The sequence below is a fragment of the Haemaphysalis longicornis genome, unplaced genomic scaffold (assembly GCF_048455015.1).
Source record: "Haemaphysalis longicornis isolate Haplotype H1 unplaced genomic scaffold, Haemaphysalis longicornis Haplotype H1 scaffold_26, whole genome shotgun sequence".
In the NCBI taxonomy this organism is placed as follows: domain Eukaryota; kingdom Metazoa; phylum Arthropoda; class Arachnida; order Ixodida; family Ixodidae; genus Haemaphysalis; species Haemaphysalis longicornis.
This window is the reverse complement of record NW_027526319.1, coordinates 2,771,180-2,793,877: the sequence shown is the minus strand read 5'-3', so window position 1 is coordinate 2,793,877 and position 22,698 is coordinate 2,771,180. Positions and strand designations below refer to the sequence as shown.

At 48.2% G+C, this 22,698-nt stretch overlaps 1 protein-coding gene across 3 annotated transcripts in view; it reads left to right on the top strand.

Annotated features, from left to right (window-relative positions):
* The window catches only part of LOC144172803 (uncharacterized), a 63,304-nt gene that overhangs the window by 21,235 nt on the left and 19,371 nt on the right, over positions 1 to 22,698 (top strand). The window contains exons 8-10 of one of the 3 annotated variants that reach the window (XM_077701420.1): positions 6,508 to 6,638; positions 11,907 to 11,968; positions 18,340 to 18,461. In XM_077701420.1, the coding sequence (XP_077557546.1) occupies positions 6,508 to 6,638; positions 11,907 to 11,968; positions 18,340 to 18,461 (315 nt within the window). Of the gene's footprint in view, positions 1 to 3,319; positions 3,387 to 6,507; positions 6,639 to 11,906; positions 11,969 to 18,339; positions 18,462 to 22,698 lie in introns of those variants that run through there. The other 2 variants (XM_077701421.1, XM_077701422.1) reach the window with 2 other exon arrangements.

Here is a 22,698-nt window from a genome sequence, read left to right as displayed (position 1 = left end):
ATTTGTTCAAAGATTGCGATGATATTGGTATCATTACCCGCCGCGGTGGCTCAGTGGCTAAGGCGTTGCGCTGCTGAGCACGAGGTCGCGGGTTCGATTCCCGGCCGCGGCGGCCGTTTTTCTGCTGGAGGTGAAAAGCAAAAACGCCCGTGTGTATGAGATTTCGGCGCACGTTAAAGATCCCCAGGTGGTCAAAATTAATCCGGAGCCCTCCACTACGGCGCGCCTCATCGCCTGCGTTGCGTCGGCGCGTTAAACCCTACAATCAATCAATCAATATTGGTATCATTGTTATCGGGACTAAGCAGCCTTTCTAATAAACCCAACTTGTATTTTGTCTTCATGGTTCCTTTAATTCTGTGTTAAATGCACTTTCAACAATGTACCCTAGTGCCCATATTATCTTGTTTGGCGACTTTAACTTCCTGAATATTGACTGGCCTAATCTGTTAACAGAGGATTACACAGTGAGGCAAGTGAATTTGTTAATGTCTGTCTAAATTTCAACCTAGCTCAAGTTGTCACCAAGCCCACCTGCGAACTTAAGACTGTTAAATAATATGAAACCTAATATCAGGGTTCATACATGTCCTTGAAAACCTTGAAAACCCTTGAAATTGAAAATTCCGTTTTCAAAGGCCTTGAATTTTGTTTCTTCTCCTTGAAAGCCCTTGAATTCTTTGGGCAATAAAGAGGAGGCCTGGATATGTGACCTGCTTTTTATGGATTATCATTGTGGCCCTGCACTCCTCCCCATAAAAAACATGCTTTTTCAATTTCAAGCCAGCTTTGGAGTACAGGCAGGCTGCTTTATGCAAGGGCTCGTACAGAATGAAATCCCCGCATCGGACGAAGGGAAATTAACATAGGTCCCCTTCCCATGTTAGATGCTTTCCGCATTCCCTCGTCTTGCTATTCATTTTGCATATCTCTTGTGCCCCACCATAGCTATGCCCCACTACGTTCCAAAAACGAGCGGAGCTGACACCCCAAAATTACATAAAAATGAGCACAGATAAGCAAGACTCTGAATGGGAATGTGAGAACACTGTGCATCTAGCTCCTGAGCCTTGTTGGAATATTTTATTTTGGCAGTGATGGTGGGCAGAGTCAGTAGACCCCTCCTCCCCTTGTTGATTGATTGTATGGTTTAACGCGCTGATGCAATGCAGATGATGAGGCGCGCCGTAGTGGAGGGCTCTGGGTTAATTTTGACCACCTGGGGATCTTTAACGTGCACCGAAATCTCGTACACACGGGCGTTCTTGCTATTCACCTTCATCGGAAATCGCCACCCCCTTGTTGATGAACAGACATTTAGGGGATGACAATGGCAGGAGGTATGTTCCTCGCTATCCAAGACGTGTATTAAGAGCATTTGCAGAGCTTGAAAAAGTTCAAAATGGCATGTTTTTTGTAAAGCTCTCAGATTATTATTGCGGGTGGCACTAAATTTGACCACTTCCAAAGGGTGGAGTTCCAGATTTTTCTCAAGGTCATTTTTTGTAATGTAAAGAAGCAAATGTTTTGCGTTTGAGCAGGACAGTAGTAGAACAGTTTGGTACATGTTTTCCCCTGCACCCTTAAAAATACCTTGACAGGGCCTTGAAAGCCCTTGAATATCCTTGAATTTTTGTATTTGAATCTTGTACGAACTATGTAATACTAACCAGTGTTCCTGAAAGCATAAAATCTATTTCCTACTTGCCAGAAATAAGCAACCACAATGTAATTCAAGCCAACATTTTATTGCCTCCTCCAAAACAACGAACCGCCAAAAAGACCATATGACTGTATGGTAAAGGAAACTACACTGCTATAAATAACGAATCAAACCATTTTCTTCCAATATTCAAAGCAAATTTTCATTGTCGCTCGGTGCATGATAACTGGAAGTTGTTTAAGGATAAATGTGATACACTTGTCGAAAAATTCATCCCTAAGCTCAATTACCGTGCCAGTTCCCAAAAACCATGGTTCACCAAAACGCCCAAGAGACTAGAAAATGGAAAAAAATGCCTTATCCGCTCTGCCAAGCAGCAGAATATTGAACAGGGTTTGCACAGGTCCTTGAAAACCTTGAAAACCCTTGAATTTAGAAGTGTCAATTTCAAGGCCTGGAAAGTCCTGGAATTAGTCCTTGAAAACCCTTGATTTTTCTGGAGAGAACCAATGACCCTGTCTTTTCACAAGAATTTAAAGTGTTTGTCGTGGATTTTAGGTGTTAAAAATGTAAAGAAACATTGTAACAATCAAGTTTCAGTGCATTGCATGAAATTACGAGTTTGGTGGATTGTCATTATTACGAGGCAACATTGGGAACAGCATTCCTCAATAGAATCCATGTCACGATACAATCCAGTGAAGGCCGGCTTCTCTTCTCTATCTTGCATGTTCTATTTAGTCTGTGGACGGCCGCTCATTGCATGTTTCCTGTGCCTCATACGCTCCATCTGCATTTGCTTTTATGTGCAAATGGTGGACGTGTACATAGTTCATCCTGCCTTGCAGCAACACTTGCTGATTTAATTTCAGCTCGTATTCTTGCTGACAAAGCAGAAGATGCAGGCAACATTATGAAGTTTTGAAATCAAACAGCCTCAGCAAAACACCAAGAAAAAAGAAAGACCTCTAAATGCCAGCTGTGAAATAAAAAATAAAGCTGGGGAGCATTCACGAACCCCTTAGCGCCTATGTAAATGTGCACTAATGTGCTTGGGTATTGGGCAATAACGAAATTTTGCATTGCGTTGAAAAAGTTGTAAATAATCCCAGATAAAACATTAGATGGGGGCCTTGAAAATGTTTTTTCTGGTCCTTGAAAGTCCTTTAAAACCCTTGAATTTTTGCTTTTGAAGCCCGTACGAACCCTGTTGAAAATGCATGGCTAAAATATGCTGCTGAAGAAGCTTACCTAACGGCGATACGAAACGCTAAGCATTCTTTTTTTCACAGTGACTTACCGAAATTGCTTACTAGTAACCCTAGGAAATTTTGTCAGGTCATGAATCGCAACCACTCATGCACTGTTACTCTTACCAATGAAGCAGCTGACATGGCCACTGACTCTGAATGTGCCGATATGTTTAACAGAGCCTTTGCATCTGTTTTTAGCAAAGAGGCGGACGTTTCAGCCCCGCCACAGCCTATTGAAGTCGGAACTTTCATGCCACCAATTCTTTTTCTCGAACCCGGAATTTCGGCAGTCATTGACAAACTTAAATTATCTTCATCATCCAGTGTCGACAACATAAATTTGAAATTTCTAAAGAACACAAAACACATCTGTGCAACATTTTTGTGCCTACTTTATTTGCAGTCGCTTTCCACGGGTCGGCTTCCTGCTGACTGGAAACACGGAAATATCACCCCAGTATTCAAATCAGGTATAAGAGAGTCCCCCCTGAATTATCGACCCATTTCATTAACCAGCATTCCATGCAAATTCATCGAACATGTCATCTACACCCGGATCATGGACTTCCTAGAATCAATAACTTCTTTAATTCCACGCAGCATGGGTTTCGCAAAGGTGTCTCGTGCGAGACTCCACTGGCCATGTTTTCGCACGACTTGCATACTAACTCGGATTCTACCATGCAGACTCACTCCATCTTTCTGGACTTTGTGAAAGCGTTCAGTAAAGTACCCCATAAACGCCTTCTGAAACTTTTTCAGTTAAGCCTACACCCGACGTTATACAGTGGATTCGTGAATTTTTAAGTAACCGCACTCAAGCTGTCTTTGTTAACAATGCTACCTCTACTTCCCTTCCGGTAACATCAGGTGTCCCGCACGGGTCAGTTCTGGGTCTGCTTTTATTTCTCATATTTATTAACGATCTCCCAACTCGCGTATTCTGTAAAATTAGAATGTTTACCAATGATTGTGGTATTTACCACACTGTTTGTAACGTTTCTGATCAATTAGCTCTACAAAGTCATCTTAAAGGAGCCATGAAGAGAAAACAAGTTTGGTTCATTCGAAAGATTGCCTCGTTAGAACCATAACGACACCACTTATAACGCAAACTTCGCTCAAATAATCTACATAATTAGGAAAAAAGGAAATGACCGTGCGACCCACCAGCTCATTTTCCGCAACACAACCTATGATGTCACTCGAGAATGCTCTGCGATTGGCGGTGGCCGGCAAAAGCATACGCATGTTAGGCAGGGCTTACAGTTTGCATAGCGAGCTAAATGCCCGTGAAACATACTGCACATTCTTTTTATGACAAAGAACGGTGGAGTAAACGGTTGAAGTTCCGAACGAACACGCAAGCGTGTGCGCCAATGAGTACGAAACTACCGCCGGCCGAGCTTGACATCTCGCCGTCGTGCAGACGAATTTTCGGGTTGAAGCTCTTAGGGGGCCAACGAACCGTTCCAGCACGTACAGCCGCGACCTTGCTTGGTATCTTAATCCCTTGACAGGAGGTTGGCCATCATATCGCCAACCAGCAAAGGTAAAAATACAAACGAGGGGAGTAAGGAACAGCAAGAAGCGACGAGATAGTGCCAGTCGTCGCAGAAGTTTCGAATGGTGTTGGCTTGCTGCTGTCATTACGAGCTCGTTTCCAGTTTACAACCACTGAAAACTTCAGTTTGTTCGAGTACTTTACAATGAAATTTCGTTGCTGCGTTTTGAAATGCCCACGTAGTACGGGCAAATCATCGAGGGAGTGCGACATCCCCGCCGGTGAGGAGATCTCCTTTCATGTGCTGCCCAACGACGAACCTCGGCGAAGCAAGTGGCTACGTTTTGTGAACTTTGCAAACGGAGGAGAAAGAGAGCTAAAGGAAGTACGAGTGTGCTCGCTTCATTTCCGAGGAAGTGATTACGGCAAGGACCCTTACGTTAGCTCACTCCTGGGACATGCTGGCGCTCGTCGCCGACTTCGTCAAATCGCTCTGACCTTGGGGAAAAAAAAATGCCGTAAACACCGCGCATTGACGCTCGTATCTTTCTGGTCGAAGCAGAGAGCTCGCGCGAATGGCTTTCCATACATGACACCGGCCAACTGGCATAAGCGATACTGCTACTGAAATTGAACTATTATTAACCGTAATAAAAATACGGCACATACGTACCAGTCTGTATTCGTCCGTCGCGACGGGGCTGACGAGGCAGCGGTGCCGTCGGCAGGGCGCTCGTCTGTTGTGGCTATCGCGGAATGGTCGCTTTCCCGTCCACCGCGTATCCCACAACTCTTGCCGCTCGTGCACTTAGAAGCATTGAGTGTTCAAGTGGTGTGAGGTTAAATGCAAGCCCGAGCTCCTCGGCGAGAGTTTTGTTCTCCGGATCAGGCGATTCCATGACTAGGGCTGCGGGTGCACTAGGTTTTACTAGTATTTTTAAAATGGTCGTCGTCTCGGTCAACTCCCGCGTGTGGGTGCTATATGGAGTCGACATACTAAGTATCTGTTTCATGGACTGGCTCGTATGACGCCATTGTTCACGTCACGGAATGTGCAATTTTAGCGGGAGATTTAAAATTTTGGCTTAAATTGCCTTATTTCTCGGTGAATAAAGCATCATTTGCTTCCGAGAAAGCGCTTGGGGTACTATGAAACACCTAATCTTTCGAATAAAACAAACTTTTGTTTTCTCTTCATGGCTCCTTTAATAACGTAAAACAATGGTGCGAAGATTAGCTAATGGAACTTAACCCTCACAAATGCAAAGCCTTATTCTCCACCCACCGCCGCTCTCCACTTGTTTTTCCTTATGCTATTAATAACGTTCCAGTTCAAGCAGTTAATTCGTTTAAATATCTGGGAGTCACATTTTTCAACAATATTTCATGTGGTTTGCATATCGCAAACGTCATATCATCGGCAAATAAAACACACGGATTCTTGCGACGTCATCTACGTAACGCACCGAGAAATGTAAAATTATTAGCTTACAAAAGCCTTGTAAAAACTAAACTGGAACATGCTTCCCCAATCTGGAGCCCGCAACAATGTTATCTTCAAGACGCCCTTGAGTGTCTTCAAAACTGCGCAGCTAGGTTTATCCATGGTGCGTACTCCTATGACGTCAGTGTATCTTCACTGAAGGCAGAGCCTGAACTACCCCTCCTTTCCTTTTGCCGCTGTATCGACAGCCTTTCTTTATTTCATAAGTTTTTTCACGGCTCGATGCGCATGCCACCTTGTTTTGGTCCCCCAGCGCACATCTCTCAACACACTGGTCATCCCCTTCCAAGTTGCCCAGCCACATGCACGCACCGTTACTCTCTACATCATTTTTTTTTTCCTCGCGCAGCAGCTGCCTGGAATGGGCTTTAAGGCAGCATTCCTGCCACTATTTGTACTCCCGCCTTCACAAACAGCATCACTAATCACCTTTCACCATAGGACAAGTAATTGTTTTCTGCGCAGTTTTTTATGTACCCACCTCTGATGTAATGCCTCTCAATGGGTCTGCATGGAAATAAAATGAAATGAAATCATGTAGGAGTGAAAATGGGTCGTCTCCTAACCCGCTCCCTGTCCACAGGTGCAGTGGAGTGCCATCGGGTGCCGGAGTTTGCAGAGCTGCAGTGGAAATTGGAGCAGTCCAAGGGTAGAACCAGCCCTGTCCAAAAGTCCAGCCAAGGCGGCCCCACTGGTTCCACGCCCAAGAGCAAGGTGTGTGACCAAGTGGAATTAGCTGTTGGGCTAGTTGTTGAGGAGTTCCTTTAGTGGGATGGGCAACGGCAAAACACGGATAGACAATGAATTAGGCATCGTCTCTTGTATTTTGTCAGTGCCAAACGCATCAGTTCCGAGCAGCCAACAACCCCTTTCCTCCTATGTATTGTTGCGACCGGGCGGGGGCACCCGATCCGAGCTCCGTGGCCTCCGACATACGAGTGGTAGCGTGTATGATGCGAGCGGCCAGCCGCTGTTGCAGCCATGAAGAAGTCCAGAAGCCGTAGGCTAACGTAACTGTTTACTTCATAGTGAGAGGTGAGCCGAAGCCAAAGAACAATGCCCCGACGGGCGAGGTTACCATACAGGACTCGAGCAGAGCGACAACATCGATTCGCTGCTCTAACAGGAATGGTTTACAACGCTTGGGCAGCTCTATTTATACCCAAAAGCGACAACGGTCAAACGCAACAGGCTGGAACACGCCGCGAACGTCACAGACACACACGACACTCTTTCCAGAGTTCGTAAGCCGTTCATAGCCTCGGGCACGTTGAGTCCGAGAGAGGGGAGAGAGGAGGACTCCGTTGCGATCGACGGGGCCTCGGTGTCCTTGAAGAGCGTGGAGACGAGCCTTGCAGGCAGCCGCCGAAGTTTTGCCGAGAGCAAAGCGTCTGACGCGGCTTTGTCGCAACTTGTTGCCGACATGGTGGCGCGTGTTTTCAAAGGCGCACGAGTGGCTTCGCTGCACAGCCGAGGAGTGATGCGGGGAAGTACTGCGGCGCTGGCCGAGTCGTAACAGTATGCTACTCTCCTCCAATTGTTAGCCTTCCCAGTGTTTTAGTCACATGACCGGTTCATCTTGAGGCGATGCATGGTCGAAAGCGGCAACGTAGACAAAAATGTGCTCAGCCGCAGCGCCAAGTTTATCGCTGGCTAGAGCGCCGCTACTTCGGCGGTCTTGAGCATCGGTTGTTTTGGAAACCAGGCACAAGCCGCTTTTGCATTCAGATACAATCTGGGACACGACTGGTTAAGAATACCGGTTAAGGTTGAGGCTGAACATTATGACATGTGGCAAAACAGATGTTCCCGTCACTCCCATTATAAAGCAGGTAATGCGTTTAGTATTGATAAAATACAGGAGGCGACGAATTCCGCTTATTTGGGTGCTTGTGTTCTGTTTTTTGTTGTGCTCGCCACCAAGGCATTTTGCAGAGGATGCCTTCTAGCCACTCTTCCTTACTAGTCATTACAAGGAAGGCAGTGGGCATGTGCACCCTGATGGCTGGGTATGCCAACAGCTGTCTATTGAGCCAGCATGTGTGTCCTTATTTTTCACAGTGCAAGTTCTGTCTGAAGCAGTGCCATATGCAGTACAGTCTCAAGGACAAATAGCCAGGGAAAATAAGTAAAAGATGGAATTTGCATGGGTGTTAACTGGAGAATCTACAGTGCACAATGTTGTACTGTCAGTTGTTCTAACAGTCTGCCTGCTGCACTGAAGGTTCGCGACCTTCAATGGCTTACAATATGGCACAATGCACTTGGCAACTGGTACTTATCTGTGGTTTTTGCTTTTTTATAGATGAAAATGTCTTATGATGGTCAGCACACAAAAAAAATTGTCCCCCCTCTTGGACGAAATGAGTGCTCCTCTCATCCTGTGCCAAGTTTTTTGTTTGCTCTGACAATCATGAATACCTCCCAACCAGCCTGATTTGCAACGCTACTCCCAAAAATGTACTTCTTCCTCGTGCAGTTTAGCGCATTGTATTTAAATAGGCTAAAGCCAGATTAAGAACTAGGAACCTGAGACTGTGGGTGCATCCCACAATGCTGTCCTCATTGTACCTCTCCCGTTTCTTTTATGGCATGCCCTGGTTCTCACCGCTAACACAGGTCCTGCACTGCAGATCAAAGTTGTAGGCCCAAAGAAGGACAGGCTAATCATCCAACTCCCCACCCTTCCGATTTGCTCCTGGTTGACACGCACTGCGCTGCGTCTGCTCTCCATCGCATTTTCACATGCATCTGTGTAGCACCACGGAGACTTTGCCAGGTTGCCAGGGGCCCTTCTTGGTGGCTGCCTTTGCGGTCCCTCATTCACAAGCTGGAGAGGATGCTATACTCCGTTACAACTCAAGAACGGCACCACCTCATGTAGTGTATCACTCCGCCAAGCCGCCGGACCCGTGACATCAGTGCGCGCACGTTTTGAAAGGGGTTCGCTTGCGTGATATCGTCTGCCTTGTCTCACGCAGTTTGTTTGTCGTCACTAGAGTCGTTTATAAGCACATTAAGTCCAAAAAATCACGGGAACGGCTCACGCCATGTTCAAAATATTCCCAGTAACGCCCTACTTGCGCCACGCGGAGAAACATCCGGCTACGGTGATGAAGCACAGCGGCAACTTCCGGTGCCGTTCTTAAAGGGGCCCTGAAAGGCATTTTGAGCACACTAAATGAACTAGCGCAATCGCTAGATATGGTCGCCAACGTCACCTGTGCCAAGTATTACTCTTTTACGCGCAGCGGAAAGCTCACACTTTTGTTGCAAAGTTTGTCGCTTTTTTCTCACCCTTTCCTTCGTGTTTTTGGACGCCGCCATCTTCACGTCTACATCATCGATTCCCAGATGTTCGTCATGAGCTAGACATCCTGCTATTGGGCGGCTTTTTCACGCACTTCCGGCAAAGAGATGAGTCGTCTGCTCAGCGTCGGCTCGCCGGCTGATCTGCCAGCGGAGTGCCGGAGTGCTTTGACATTTTACGACAAACGAAACAAGTGTAAACAAACGCTTAACCGTTTGTATTGAATGCAACACGGCCATAACACGACGTGGATTTTATCTTACGTGAGTACGTACCATAAAGAAAGTCCCGTGGCACTTCTTTGGTGCAATCGCAGAGAACGCCCTGAGCCGAATGCCCGGGTTTGACGCGTACATTTTATTCAACTTCAAAACAATCCAGAGATGCGTTTCGAACGAACGCAACGTCACAACATGCGTTGCAAGTCTGAACCGCGATTGACAGACGATGAGTTGCCTCCTCCTGCCCGTCGTAAATACGGCACTCACCTCACACCCGGTTTGCGGGGACGAGCAGCAAGTCACAACTCTGGCGCGCAAGCGAGAAGGCTTTTAGCCAGGCACACTGCACATACCCCATGCGAGGTTGAGTGGTACGTCGTTCGAGAAAGATAATCCAGACCATGGGAAGCACTATCCACCCGCAGAAGTACAATGTCGCATTTCATCGCGAAACGAACGCGTCCACAACACACCGGAGGCGATGCACACACACACACACACAGCTTCGGTCGCTGCATTGGCTTAGCTGCAAGCTTCGTTCGGACAATCAGCGATGCTACGACGATACAGAGCTGCGTGAGGACGACGTGCTAACCACTTCACGTATTTAAAAACACAGGGGCAAAGAACTAGGTTCATCGGAAGCAAAAAATCTTTCCTCCATTATAGTGCCTGAAATATACTGGCTAGTGTGCCGAGGGCGGGCTCCAGGCGTGCGCCGGGAGCGATGTACGCGGCCGTCTGCCGCTTGGGGCGCTGCCGTGCGGGAGTGTGCGCGTTCATCCGGCCCGAGCAGATCGCGCGGTTACCTCCGAGCTGCTTAGCAGACGGCAGCGGCAGAACTTTCCATTCCCGCTTGCGACGAAAGCGAGCGAAAGCGACGGGAATTCTGTCGCGCAACCAAAATTTGTCCCGACCATTCGACAAAAACGATCGTCGCGCGACAAAGCGACGGAATTCCTGCCGCTCTCACTCGCTTTCGTCGCAAGTGCGAACGGGCCTTTATGCGCAATCTCCGCCCCACATAAAACAAGCTCTTGCTTGTCGCATGAGCATACGGTTGATATCTGACTACGTTACACTGTGCTTGCCAGTGTATTTAAACGATGTCACTAGGTTTGAAACGTACGCGCTCGGCGTGCAGCTTTGTAAACGCAAGCGGTTTCACATACGCACGCTATTTTGCTGCTAATAGAGTTTTAGTACAGCGTTTGTGGCCTTTGCATACGCTAAACGCTAAATTTTTGCGTCCCGCTACGTGACACCGCGATGGGAGTTTTAGTAGAGCGTCTCATCAGTTTTGCGTAGCGACACACTAATGCATACGGCGCCATCTGTCAAATGTTTTCCGAAATGTCTCGCCGGCTGATCTGCTAGCGGAGTGCCGGAGTGTTTGGACATTTTACGACTATCCAAACAAGTGCAAACAAACGCTTTCCCGTCAGTGTTGAATGCAACACATGGGTGCAGCTTGTCAGAACACGGGTTCTCGCTGATCGAGTGCAGCGTTGGTTTGCTCTTCGCCTTCACGTTCATCGCCGCTGATAAAGCGATCCGATCCGGCGCGTTTTGTGCACGGGTTCTGTGTCGGTTGAAAATGTCTTTTTTAACATGCCGCCGGTAGTAGGAATTACAACCACCGCAAAATAACACCCGGCACCAGCGGGGCCACATCTGAGACCGCGCTTTTTGGATAAACAGTGCGCGGTGCACCAAAGGGAACGAGCGCACGATTCTCCCCACGCGGCTGCGAGTTCGCCGCCGATACCAACTGCAGCCCTGCAGCTACGTACACCGCGAAAGGGCAAGGCCAGGCCGCACACATGCGGCCAGGTCATTCGTTCGCTTTTCCAGCCTGTGTCCATGGTGTCTACAGAGATGAAAAAGCCGAAAGGACGGCAGTCTGTGGGAGCGCAATAGCGGAAGTACGTCACCGCTGAGGAGCGGAGCATCATGGGAGGGGAGGCCAACAGCGAAGAAACAGTTGAAAGGAGGAGGAAATACGGCGCGACGATGATTCGCGGTTTTTGATTTACGATTTCTCAGCTAATACTCATCGCTTTAACAAAATTCTTGCAGGAGGAGATTGCTAATACATTGCTTTATTTGGTTACATGTACATCCAAGCATCGGCGGAAGGCATTTCAGGACCCCTTTAAGTTGTCACCGAGTGTAGCTGCTAGGATGCCTTCTTCTTCCATGGTGCACACATGACTCCAGGGCCACTGGCCCTGCTACATGTCTGTATAGAACTTGCAGTGTGCTTGTGTGTCGCACTTGTCACAAATGTGTCGCAATGGCACTATGCTGCCTCGTTGGGCCCCCTTGCATGAACATACAAAGGGGGCACTACGATAAACTGTCCTTTCTTCATGTCCTCCCTCTGGGATTCCCTGCATTGGCTGTTACAGCACCAAGTATTTCAAGCACCTCCTTCTCTTGTTATTTCAGTCGGAGGCACAGCTCATCAGCATAGTCAAGTCAATCAAGAAGAAAATGCCCCACTGCTGCGAGTGAGTGTTCCCCTCTCTCTCTTTTTAAAAAGTTTGTACTCGTTGGGTTTAGGCTTTTTTATGTGAACTTGTTTCTCATTCGTCAGCGTTTAACGCCACCTGCAGGCTCTCGGTGCTCTGTCAGACCCGCTTTCTTGCAACCTGTCCATGTTTGTGTAAAGGACTGAGCCAGTTTTTATCAATTTGATGCTGGTCGTAATTGTGTCATGTAAGTAACCATATTGAGCAGGAGAACGGAGGTCATTATTTAGTAACGACCTGTAAAGGAGAGACAAAATCAGTGTGTGTTATCTATGACTAAAACAGAAATTATGACAGTGTAATCAAAGAGAGCAACAACTGTGCACTGTAGCCATTGCATTGTAACAGCAGTATATAAAAAGGTACAAGCTAATAAACTTGCCAAATTTGTTTGCACTTGTTCTGTTTGCGTGACCCACTTCCCTCTGCTGGGGGTCGTTCGGGGTGAGGTAAATCTCTCAACGATGCACGAAAAAGGCTTACTTCATGTGTGTTTCTGGGTTTGGCAGCAGGAAGCTTTGATAAGGCAGCTGCTCGTTTATGCAACTGGAAACATCATGCCTATGGACGTATAAAGGGACACTGAAGTGAATTTGTCGAGCTCCTGTTATTGCTTACACTGTGTAGACTGGTTTCAATAAAGTCTTTTCATCGTTTATCTGGGCGATAAGGCAGTACAGTCGAACCCCGCTACAACGAACGCCGCTTCAACGAAATTTCCGCTTCAACGAAATATTTCCGATTCCCCGTCAGCTAGCCATAGAAGTCAATGCAACAAAGTCCTTGCCACAACGAACCATTTGTCTGGCTTGCTTTCGCTTCAACGAAATTTTAGATGATTTGTGCTGGGTTTGAACAATTATTTTACAATAAAATAAGCATAGCGCCAGCTATCTGTAACTTTTTATACATTCAGGACGCTTAGTTTCACCGAAAACATGCGCGTTGCGACCACACCGCCACCCAAAACAAAACAAAAAATAACTCATAGGCGCACGCCATTGCTTGATGGTGATAACGATGTGGCTGGCCGTCTTTACACGAGGCGCAGGCCCGCTTCGCCAAGGCGGAGCCCCAGAGCTACAGCCAATCCGTATCCAGTTGAAATTGCATGAATGTGCTCCGCTGCTGGCGCGGTGCCGTCATGTATGCGTTGTGAGCAGCTGTCCTTGCCGTTTTCCTTCTACCATTCTTCATAGCCAAGAGCAAAAATCATGTTTGCGTGTTTGGTCTTGAAGCCTAGTCATCCTATCTTAGTCGCGGGCGCGCGGTCATGTTAAATGCAAGGGCGCGCGTCTTGCCTGCCAAGGTCAGTAGCTGCCGTGCCCTGTCGGAGGATAAGATAATGGCACTGCTCCTGCCTCAAGCGAGAGGGGGGCTTCCGACTGCCTAGCAGTTATCTGCAAGTAATCAGCTCGGTGGGCACGCCTTGTTGTACAGCGATACGTTTTGCGCCTGCATATCTTCACCCCCCTCCGTAACGCGTTCTTTGGGTGGTGAAAAAACAGATAACCATTGGTATGTTTGTTATCCGAATAAACATGAGTTCTTGCGCGTCACTCCTTTTTCTAAACATTGTATTATGCTGCCAATGTTGCGGAAACGTACGGGGCTATTTTTCTGGCCTTTCCGTGGTGTGTTGGGGCAGATTTCGCCTCAACGAATTTTCGCTTCAACGAAATTTTTCGCACGTCCCGTCAATTTCGTTGTAGCGGGATTCGACTGTATTTATTTTTAAACAAAGAAAAACTACCATGCACGATTTGTGGGGGCCGCACCAACCAACAGCAGTGACGTCAGTACAAGGTGCTACATGATAGTACGATGTCCAAGATTAGAATGCAAACCAGTTTTGGTTTCGTTTCTGTGAAAAAGCATACTTGGCATCTGGCGTTATTGGCATTCTCGATATATCAGTACTTGGCATACCCTGCTTCTGCCACGTTGTTAGCTGTAAAATGCGTCAGATAAGCCTGCCAGCAGAGCTTGGAATGGTAGCTATCACTAGCAGAGAAGTATGTTGTGGATGAACGCCCACCACGTCACTGCAGACGTTCAGATGCAATGCGCTTTCCCTCCCAATCTTTGGGGATTGCCTGGCTCGTGCCTGCATTGTAAGAGGCGTGTTCGCACCAGGCCGAAAGTCGGCTGATTCGGGACTGTGCCTGCAAGCAGTCTGTGCTTGTTGAACGCTTCTTCTGAATGCTTTTCGTGTTTATCTAGCTGAGGCAACAGTGTGGTCGAAACCAGCAATGCACTGTACCCTACATGAATGGCTCTTCAGGAAGAGGTCCTGTTAAAAGGCTGCTGAAGAGCTTTTCAAAAAAATTTTGTTGGGGTCATTACATTATGGTTTTCCTAACGCTGAATTCGAAAACCATGTTTGTTTTATGTGTAAATACACCCAAACTATCTTTTTTCGTCAAAACAAACGATCCCTGCCCGCGGGCACGGTGAGAGCCCTGGCTGCCTTTCGCGATTGGCTGGTGGCAGATGACGTCATATTCGGAAGTTCCGGCGCTGCGGGGACCGCACAGCCTGAAGGTATCATTCTGTTCGCGTTCAGATACGGGCTAGAAGGTCCTCTGGTGAATGGAGGGCTCACACAATCTTTCCTTCGAATAGGAGAGCCTGAGGGAAGTATAAACAAAACAGGTTCGCTCGCGGCAAGCTTTAGAAAGAGGTTCTCCCGCGACGACTCATGGCCGACTTGTTTCTCTGGTGTAGGGAAGTTGCGCAGATATTGGTTCGCCGCTTTCACTACTAGCGCTAGTCACAAATACTGGCACAATTTTTCAACCCACCATCATCCCCATCCTCGAATGTGGAACTTTGTTTCTACATTTGGACAGGCGGCAACAAGCTCTGTGCAGCGGCCTGCGATGCACACAGGCAGCGCGGTCGCCGCCGGTCGCCGCGTCGCGCAGGGGTGCTGGTGCCGGGTCGCTGTTCGGCCAGTCAGCGGAACATGGCATTGCTGCACATACGCATGTTTTAGAATAGAGGAGGTGAACGTTGGTAGCCGAAAAGGTAGAGGAACCCAAGAGCAGCACGCCGGTCCCCGACGAGCTTCAGAACGCCTTCCCCAACAGCTCCAGCCGGCTCAGGTTGCACGGATCGCCGGTGATATTGGGAACTTTAGGTTTAGTACCAAGGGAGATAGTTGGTCGCCGCTATCTGTACAGTTGCGAATGACTACCCTTAACACAGTTTTTCACCACATTATCATCCCCTTTCTGGCATATGGAACCTTATTCCTAGGTTGATAGTCATTCTAGCGATCGGTGCTGTGCTCATTCTTGCGCGCAGGTAACACCATCCATCGGCCTCTCACCGCATCTCTTGCTCGGGCAGGCACTTCGACGAGCCGCCGCGACCGGTCGGCGCTCCGCGTCGCGATACAAATTCGATCACCTCTTTCGAAATCACCTTGGATGACAATCCCTAGCACAATTTTTCACCACACTATCATCCTCTCTTGCACGTTTACCTTGCTTTTCGCAGCAGCCTTGATTCTGGACGGCAGCGAAGAGCAGTCGCTGCCGCGGCATGTGTGGTGCGAGCCGTTTCGTGCGCCGTACGGGCATGCACGACCGGCGAGTGTGCAGAGCGCTTCCGCGCGCAGAAAATGCTTCATGCTTTCAGCTTGCTTGATTTCTTCTTAAAATCTAGCTATTCAGCTAATCTGTCGTCACAGCCAACAACGTTGATTGGGTAAACAAGCAAGAAGTTCGGGAAGCAAGCCCAGAGCGCTGTGGTCCCACAAATTTTCTAATTCCCTTATAATAGTGGATCAGAAACTTGTGATACCTCCGTATTTGTTTGAGCCCGTCGCTTCACGTATGAAGCACAGAGCAGCCGACGACACGGCCGGCCCCGCGACTACTCGTGAAGGCAATGTAGTATCCACGGGCGCTCGGGTAGGAAATCCTTAGTATTTAGGAGTCGCTTTAGGGAATCACACAGTAGCATTACGGTTAAAAAAATCGACGCGGAAGCAACTTAAGACAATGATGATTAATAAAGTGCAGATTACACGCCTGCTTAATTCAGAATTTCGCCCAGAAAACTGGGACGCAGCAAAGCAGTGGCGCACGTCGCTGGCAGTCTTCCGAATATGATGCTACTTCTGGTCGCTGCTTCTCAGTTTCTCGCTCTTCCGGCGATGCGGCAGGAAGCAGTGGGCGGGGCGTAGGGTCAACTTTAACGACGAATACCGCTGTCCCCAAGCTAAAAATGACCAAAAAACTTTACAGGCACAAACTGACCAATGTAATAATTGTAAAAAGTACAGTTTTGCCCGGTTTTAAAAGTGCTTCAGTAGCCCTTTAAGGCCTAAACAGAGCAAGACTTGGAAGCAGTAGCTTTTGATGCCCATTTTTGCTTGTTTTTAAATGTGTTTGCTGCTTCAGCATTAAGTTCAGAGTGTAGAGCAAGGGGCCTATCTTCGGCCATTATATAATGGCAGCTTGAACAGCACGAGTTGTGCATCGCGGTCCCCAAGCTAAAAATGACCAAAAAATTTTTACAGGCACAAACTGACCAATGTAATAATTGTAAAAAGTACATTTGTGCCCGGTTTTAAAAGTGCTTCAGTAGCCCTTTAAGGCCTAAACAGAGCAAGACTTGGGAGCAGTAGCTTTTGATGCCCATTTTCGGTTGTTTTTAAATGTGTTTGCTGCTTCAGCATCAAGTTCAGAGTGTAGAGCAAGGGGCCTATCTTCGGCCATTATATAATGGCAGCTTGAATAGCACGAGTTGTGGCATTGTGTAACATTATAATGTGAAAAGAAAGGTAAAAAGGAGTTGTTGTGGAAATGTTGAACGGAAAACTACAGAGGGAATATTGTTCAGTACCATGCATATATGGCTTACAGGCTCAGTTTGAGCATCCCTCGATGTTTTCAAGGTACCCCAAAATATGCTTGAGCCTGGCAAAAGTGGCAAAGTTTTTTCAGCGGCGGCGTCTGTGCCAAGAGTAGCTATTTTAGTAAGGCGATAAACTCGTACTTTTGCTGCAGCATTTGGAACCCATTTACTTTGCTTGCGGCGGCCGCTTTTCTGGTGGAGGCGGAAAGCAAAAACACTTGTGTTCACGAGGTTTTGACGCACGTTAAAGATCGCCAGGTGGTAAAAATTAATCCAGAGCCCTTTACTGCAGAGTGCCTCATCGCCTGGGTTGCGTTGTCGCATTAAGCCCCACAATCAATCAACCCTTTGCTTTGCCTATTTTGAATGTCCATTTTTTAGTGTTGGAGTCCTCACTCCATGTACATTTTTTCGTGTCCTTCAAGTTAGAGAAAGTGTTCTCTGCTGAACCTCAATGTGCCCCATGGATACTGGCACTCTTAGTTGTTTAGCGTGCATGCGGCCTAGTAATGGGTATTGCATTTGTGAGGGTTTAACCTTAATGTTAAGTTACCTTGGTGTGCTCCTCATTGAAACATGGGCATACTTTTTCAACTATGTATCTCTCCTGCTTATGTGCGCCACCCGTTTGCCCCGTGCCATCCTAGGGAGGCCTCTTATCACTGAGAAGGCAGCTCAATGCCTTTTGAGGTCACGTGTTATTCGCTGCTTCTAACTGCAGTCTTTGGCCAGCACATGAAAGAATTATTCTGCAGCCACTTGCTGCACAGCCAGCCGAAAGGACATGAGCGTTTACCATCGCATACCACTGCACAGCGAGCTGCCGCTGTTTGGGAGCTGTTGGCGTCGCCTGAGTTAACAGATGGGCAGAAGTTTGATAGGGACATTCACAGCGAAAATCCGGATGTGAAACTATCGATCGTACTCAATAGAAAATTTTAAAGACAGCAGTGCCAGCATAGCAGCACCACTGCGTGAGGGCACTCCAGGCGGTAGAGGACCTTTAGCAGCGGACACACGGCCAAAGTAACTATCTGTGCAAATGTACGCTTACGTGTCCCTTCATTGTACGTGATCATGTGTGTGCCACGTGTGGGGCATGGAGGGGTTCCTGTGTTGTATGGTCTTATTATCCATTCTCTCGGATATTGAAATCATGGAACCGCCCTTTTGCGCCGTACCTTGATTTATGTTCTTAACTTCTTTTGCGATAATTGTTATGCTATGGAAGGAGTGGCTCATTTCTTGTTTTTTTATTTACCATGAAATATAGTGCAGTCTCACCAGTGTGCTTATGCCTCAGCTGTGTGGGACCAAGTTTGTGTCTCTGACTCGGTAAGAACTTGCATCATTCACTGGGCAGTGGAGCTTGTTAACACTGGAGGGATGGAGGGGTTTGGACACCAAATTGTCATTACATGTATCATAGAAGTTACTGGTACCATAAAGACGACATGGCCTGTGGTGGTGGACTAACGCAGGGCGGAGATCCGCTGCCATCTGGACCAGGTGCGCTGCATCCAGGGTGGATTCTCGCAGATGACCCTGCGGGATATCCGGGCCCTGGTCCTCAGCCACATGGAGAATAAGAACGGTGGCTCTGGTGTGTACACATTCCTTTGCTAAAAAATCCTGACGTCTACCATCTGATATCGCCATTTTATAAGGCATACAACTTTTCAATGTGGAGCTCACTTACGGCAAATGTTTATGAGGGTTGAAGTCGGTGGCCAGCCTCAGTTGTCGAGGAAACCTAATAGAGAAGGGTTGGAGGCATTTATCAAAATAACTTCAAACCAGCATTATCTCATGAGCACCGTTCCTTCCTTCATTTTGTTATTAAAAAAGGGAGGCATTCCCCGCATGGGCTGCTTGAGTATTCGTGGTGACGGTTTTGGCGAGACCGCGCACTCCGAGCCCCGATGCTCCTGCTGTATCTTACCGTGGCTTGGAGTTTTGAGGTGAAGGGCAGGAACCACAAATGGTGGCTGTCGGAGCCGTAGTCAAACTCCGGCGGAGGGGCTCCGTGTCTGTTTACCAGGCAGGGAGCTCTGGGACCTCTCTCGGCATCAGGGTAAACCGAATGAAGAAAGTGCCCGCATCCCTGGCTTTTTTTCTGTGCCATATGGTAAACCAGAAATCCCCCCAAATGTTGTCAGCCCCTGACAAGAAGTATCCTTTCCACTTCGAACCATGACTCTCTCGCAACCGGACAACTGTCCCTATTTTTTGGTAATTGAATCAGTCAACAAATCAAAACCCGTTTCATCTCAAGTGGTATTCCCCATTTCCAAGTCCTTTGAAGGGACCCTTGGCAAATTTTACAATGTTACAAAACTCGGAAACTGGTGGATGTTAGTCGAAGTAAATACTCAGCAGCAGGCAACAAGTCCCCTGACCCAAACCAGAATGGCAAATATGTACATCAGTGTCACACCCCACCGCAGCCACAGCAGCTTGCAGGGTGTGTGATGTGAGCCAGATATGCTAAGCGAAACAGAGGCTGACCTTCTGGAAGGCCTGAAGGATTAAGCCTTACACTTGTGGGGAGAATCACCATCCGCAGAGATAATATAGAAGTACCAACAAAATACAGCATCTTGACTTTCAGTTTATCGAAACTTCCTGAACATATCAGTGCTGGTTCCATTAGGTGTGCAGTACGTCCCTACATCCCTAACTCATGCCGCTACTTCAAGTGCCAGCGAATTGGGCATGGTACAAACTCTTGCTGTGGTACAACAACCTGTGTGAAATGCACTGCACAGGACAACCCCACTGACAGCTGTAACTCCACCACCCTCACCTGTCAACTGTTGAGGACCGCACGAAGCATATTCCCGGACCTGCAAAAAATTTCAACAAGAAAGTCATTGTCAGTCACCGCACGCACCTTCCCAAAGGGGCGAAAGATGTTCGCCTCTTTCCTCCTGGGGAAGTACACACACAGCTTGGCAGGGGCCGAATGGTGCCTGGTTTCGGTGGCGACCCAGGTCAGAAACTAACTGACTTGGTCCCACCCACGTCCCCCCGCTGGCTTGTCTCCAGTAACCCAACCCATCACCAATGCTAATGAGTCAGCAGCGGTTGTGGTTGCAACCATCTCCATGAGGAATGAGGCTGCTTTACCTGCTTCCACTTCGTTGAACCCCAGTACACTTGGGGGCGCAAAGGAGATGGACACAGGGGAGCCCACAGCAGCTCCCAACCCTGCTGCACCACCCGTGCCACATGCAGCGCCCCAGACGCTTTCAGCGGTGGTGGTTGCAGCAGCAAGCACCCACAAAGGTGTACGATCTAAAGAGCCCAATTCGTCGGATACTCTGGGGATGTTGGACGAGGACATAGACATCTGACCTTTCCTGTCTGTATCGCAGCAGAAGGAATGGGTTATGACGTCCAAACCTCCAGATAAGCCAAGAAAAACAAGAGTCACTGCCTTGAAAGACCATGCATAAATGCACACACATCCAGTCACTCCAAACTGTAGGTAATGGGAAGAGAACTGTACAAGGAATTGTGAGGCCTTACAGAAGATCTTGATGATGTATATCAGATATTGCATGCCAATCAACCAAGTGTAATGTTTCTGCAGAAAGTGCATCTAAACAGCACACACAAACTTGAATAATTATATGGTATTTAGAAAGGACAGAGATGGATGCGCACACTCCTCAAGCAGTGTGGCCATTGTTGCCCGGAAATTTATAGCATGCGATCAGTGGCGTAACTAAGGGGGGGCAGGGGGGTACAAGTGCTCCGGGCGCCACTTGGGAGGGGGCACCGAGCCGAGTCTGCCCAACATGTGCCTGAGGGGATAAGGCGGCAGCGGGGCAGCACTGCCGCAAATTCGCTGTTAAAAAGAGTGCCAGTTTGGACTTGTTGGCACGACAGTGGAGCAAAAGAATAGTGCTGAGCAAGACAAGGACGACAAGAGGGGGTCACACATGGGGCGCAATGTTGGGATGTTGGAGACAACACAGGGCGCTAGCGCCCCGCGCACCTTTTGGCATAGCGCCCCATATATGTCCCCCTTTATCCGTCCTTGTCTTCCTTAGCACTATTTTTTTGCTACAATGTCGCTGTTCAAGCAGTTAAGGGGCGTTCCTTGTCACGAAGCGGCGCCACCTATGTGTGAATACTTAGGTACGGAGTCCAGGAGGCAACGCCAGATGATATTCAGTGTGTGTGTGTGCTGAATGTATGCATGCGCTTTCTGTTTTCGTTTGTATTCCAGAAGCGGGCGGTAGGGGGGGGGGGGGTGCGCTCTTAAAATTTTCACCCTTCCAATTCGATTAACCCTTTGCAGGTATTTTTATAAGCCGAGGTGAACCAAGTGCAGTAGATTTTAGGGATCCTCTTTTATTTTCACACCAAAGCATTATGGTCGTGTTCCATCAAAAACTACCCGCCGCGCATGCTCAGTGGAAGGCGTTACGCTCCTGAGCTTGTGCGGTTGCGTTCTATTTTTCAGCCACAGCGGTTATTTTTCTGATGAAGTTGAAACACTGAAACACCCAATAAACAACCGGTCAATGATGACCAACCGATTTAAGACGTTAGGCGATAATCACGGTGAAGAAGTGACCCGCTTGTGGCCAGCCTATCTTATTTCAAACAGGCAACATTTTGCATTTGCTGTCTCTTTTTTTCCCCGCTCAGATCAACTACAGTTAAACCTCGTTATAACGAAATTGAAGGGGCGCCGCGATTTGCTCGTTATAGCCAATATTTCGTTATAGACGTAGCCGACATTTACTGCAAATATTATGCATTGTAGTTACCTAAAACAAAAAGCGGGCGAAATAGCATCTTGCTGCACGGCGATAGTTAGTAAAGTAAACACATTCCGGAGGTAAAAAGGAAAAGTCACGAACCTACTTTATTGCAGTTCAAAACTCGTATTTCAAACAGACTTGGCTACGAAGAAGTCCGTAATTGGACATTGATAATTGAACATTGATGCACCTTCCCGATGCGAGCGATGGCTCCCTCAGCTGCGGCCGCTACATTCACGCAATCTTTGCCGCCCTCGTGCGCGCCGAAGTAGCGACGCAGCACGTCCACCGCATCTAGTGCCTCCGACGCCATCCTTAGCGCTTCTTTTCAAGCCATGTGCAACAGCGCTGACGATGGACTCTCGGTTGCTCACGATGGTGGACAGCGTACTCGTCCACACGTCAAAGTCTCTTGCCACCTTACCACGGAGTGCACCTTACCTTCCTTCGCGCCCGATGCGACGGCTTTTATCATGGCCGTCTTCTGTTCAAGCGTTAGTCTTTCGCTTTCGCTTCCCGCCTGTCGCACTGGCGTTGTCGGAATCACGCCGGCAGTACGATAAAAGATAAGGCTGAAGACTGTCAAAACCCATGCACACACAACTACGCAGCGACATCGGCGATACGAACAGGGGAAGGGGGGGAGGAGAGGAAGGCGACGCAACAGCGCGCGCCATGTGCATTGGGGTTCTTCTCGGGCTCACCGCGGATAGTCCGCGGATTCCCCGAAGCCATAGGGATACGTGGGAAAATCGAACGTCGGACTGCTTCTCGGGGAGCCCGCGGTGAGTCCGACACTGTAAATCGAAGGGCCCCATTGTCTGCATGCCGTGCGCAGCGAGAGGAGGGTGGGGGCTTCGCGGGCGCAGCGTACGCACGGACGGCGCGCCAGCCAGCTTCGCGCGCGTGGCGGGAGTTTTGAACTGCTAATACAGTTGCCGCGTCACGCACTGTCTCAAATCCGCGTTGCGCACTGTTGTAAAATTAGCTCAAAATTTGATTTCTCAACGAAATTTGTTCGTTATATCACGTAACGAGGAAATTTTACCTCGTTAAAACGAG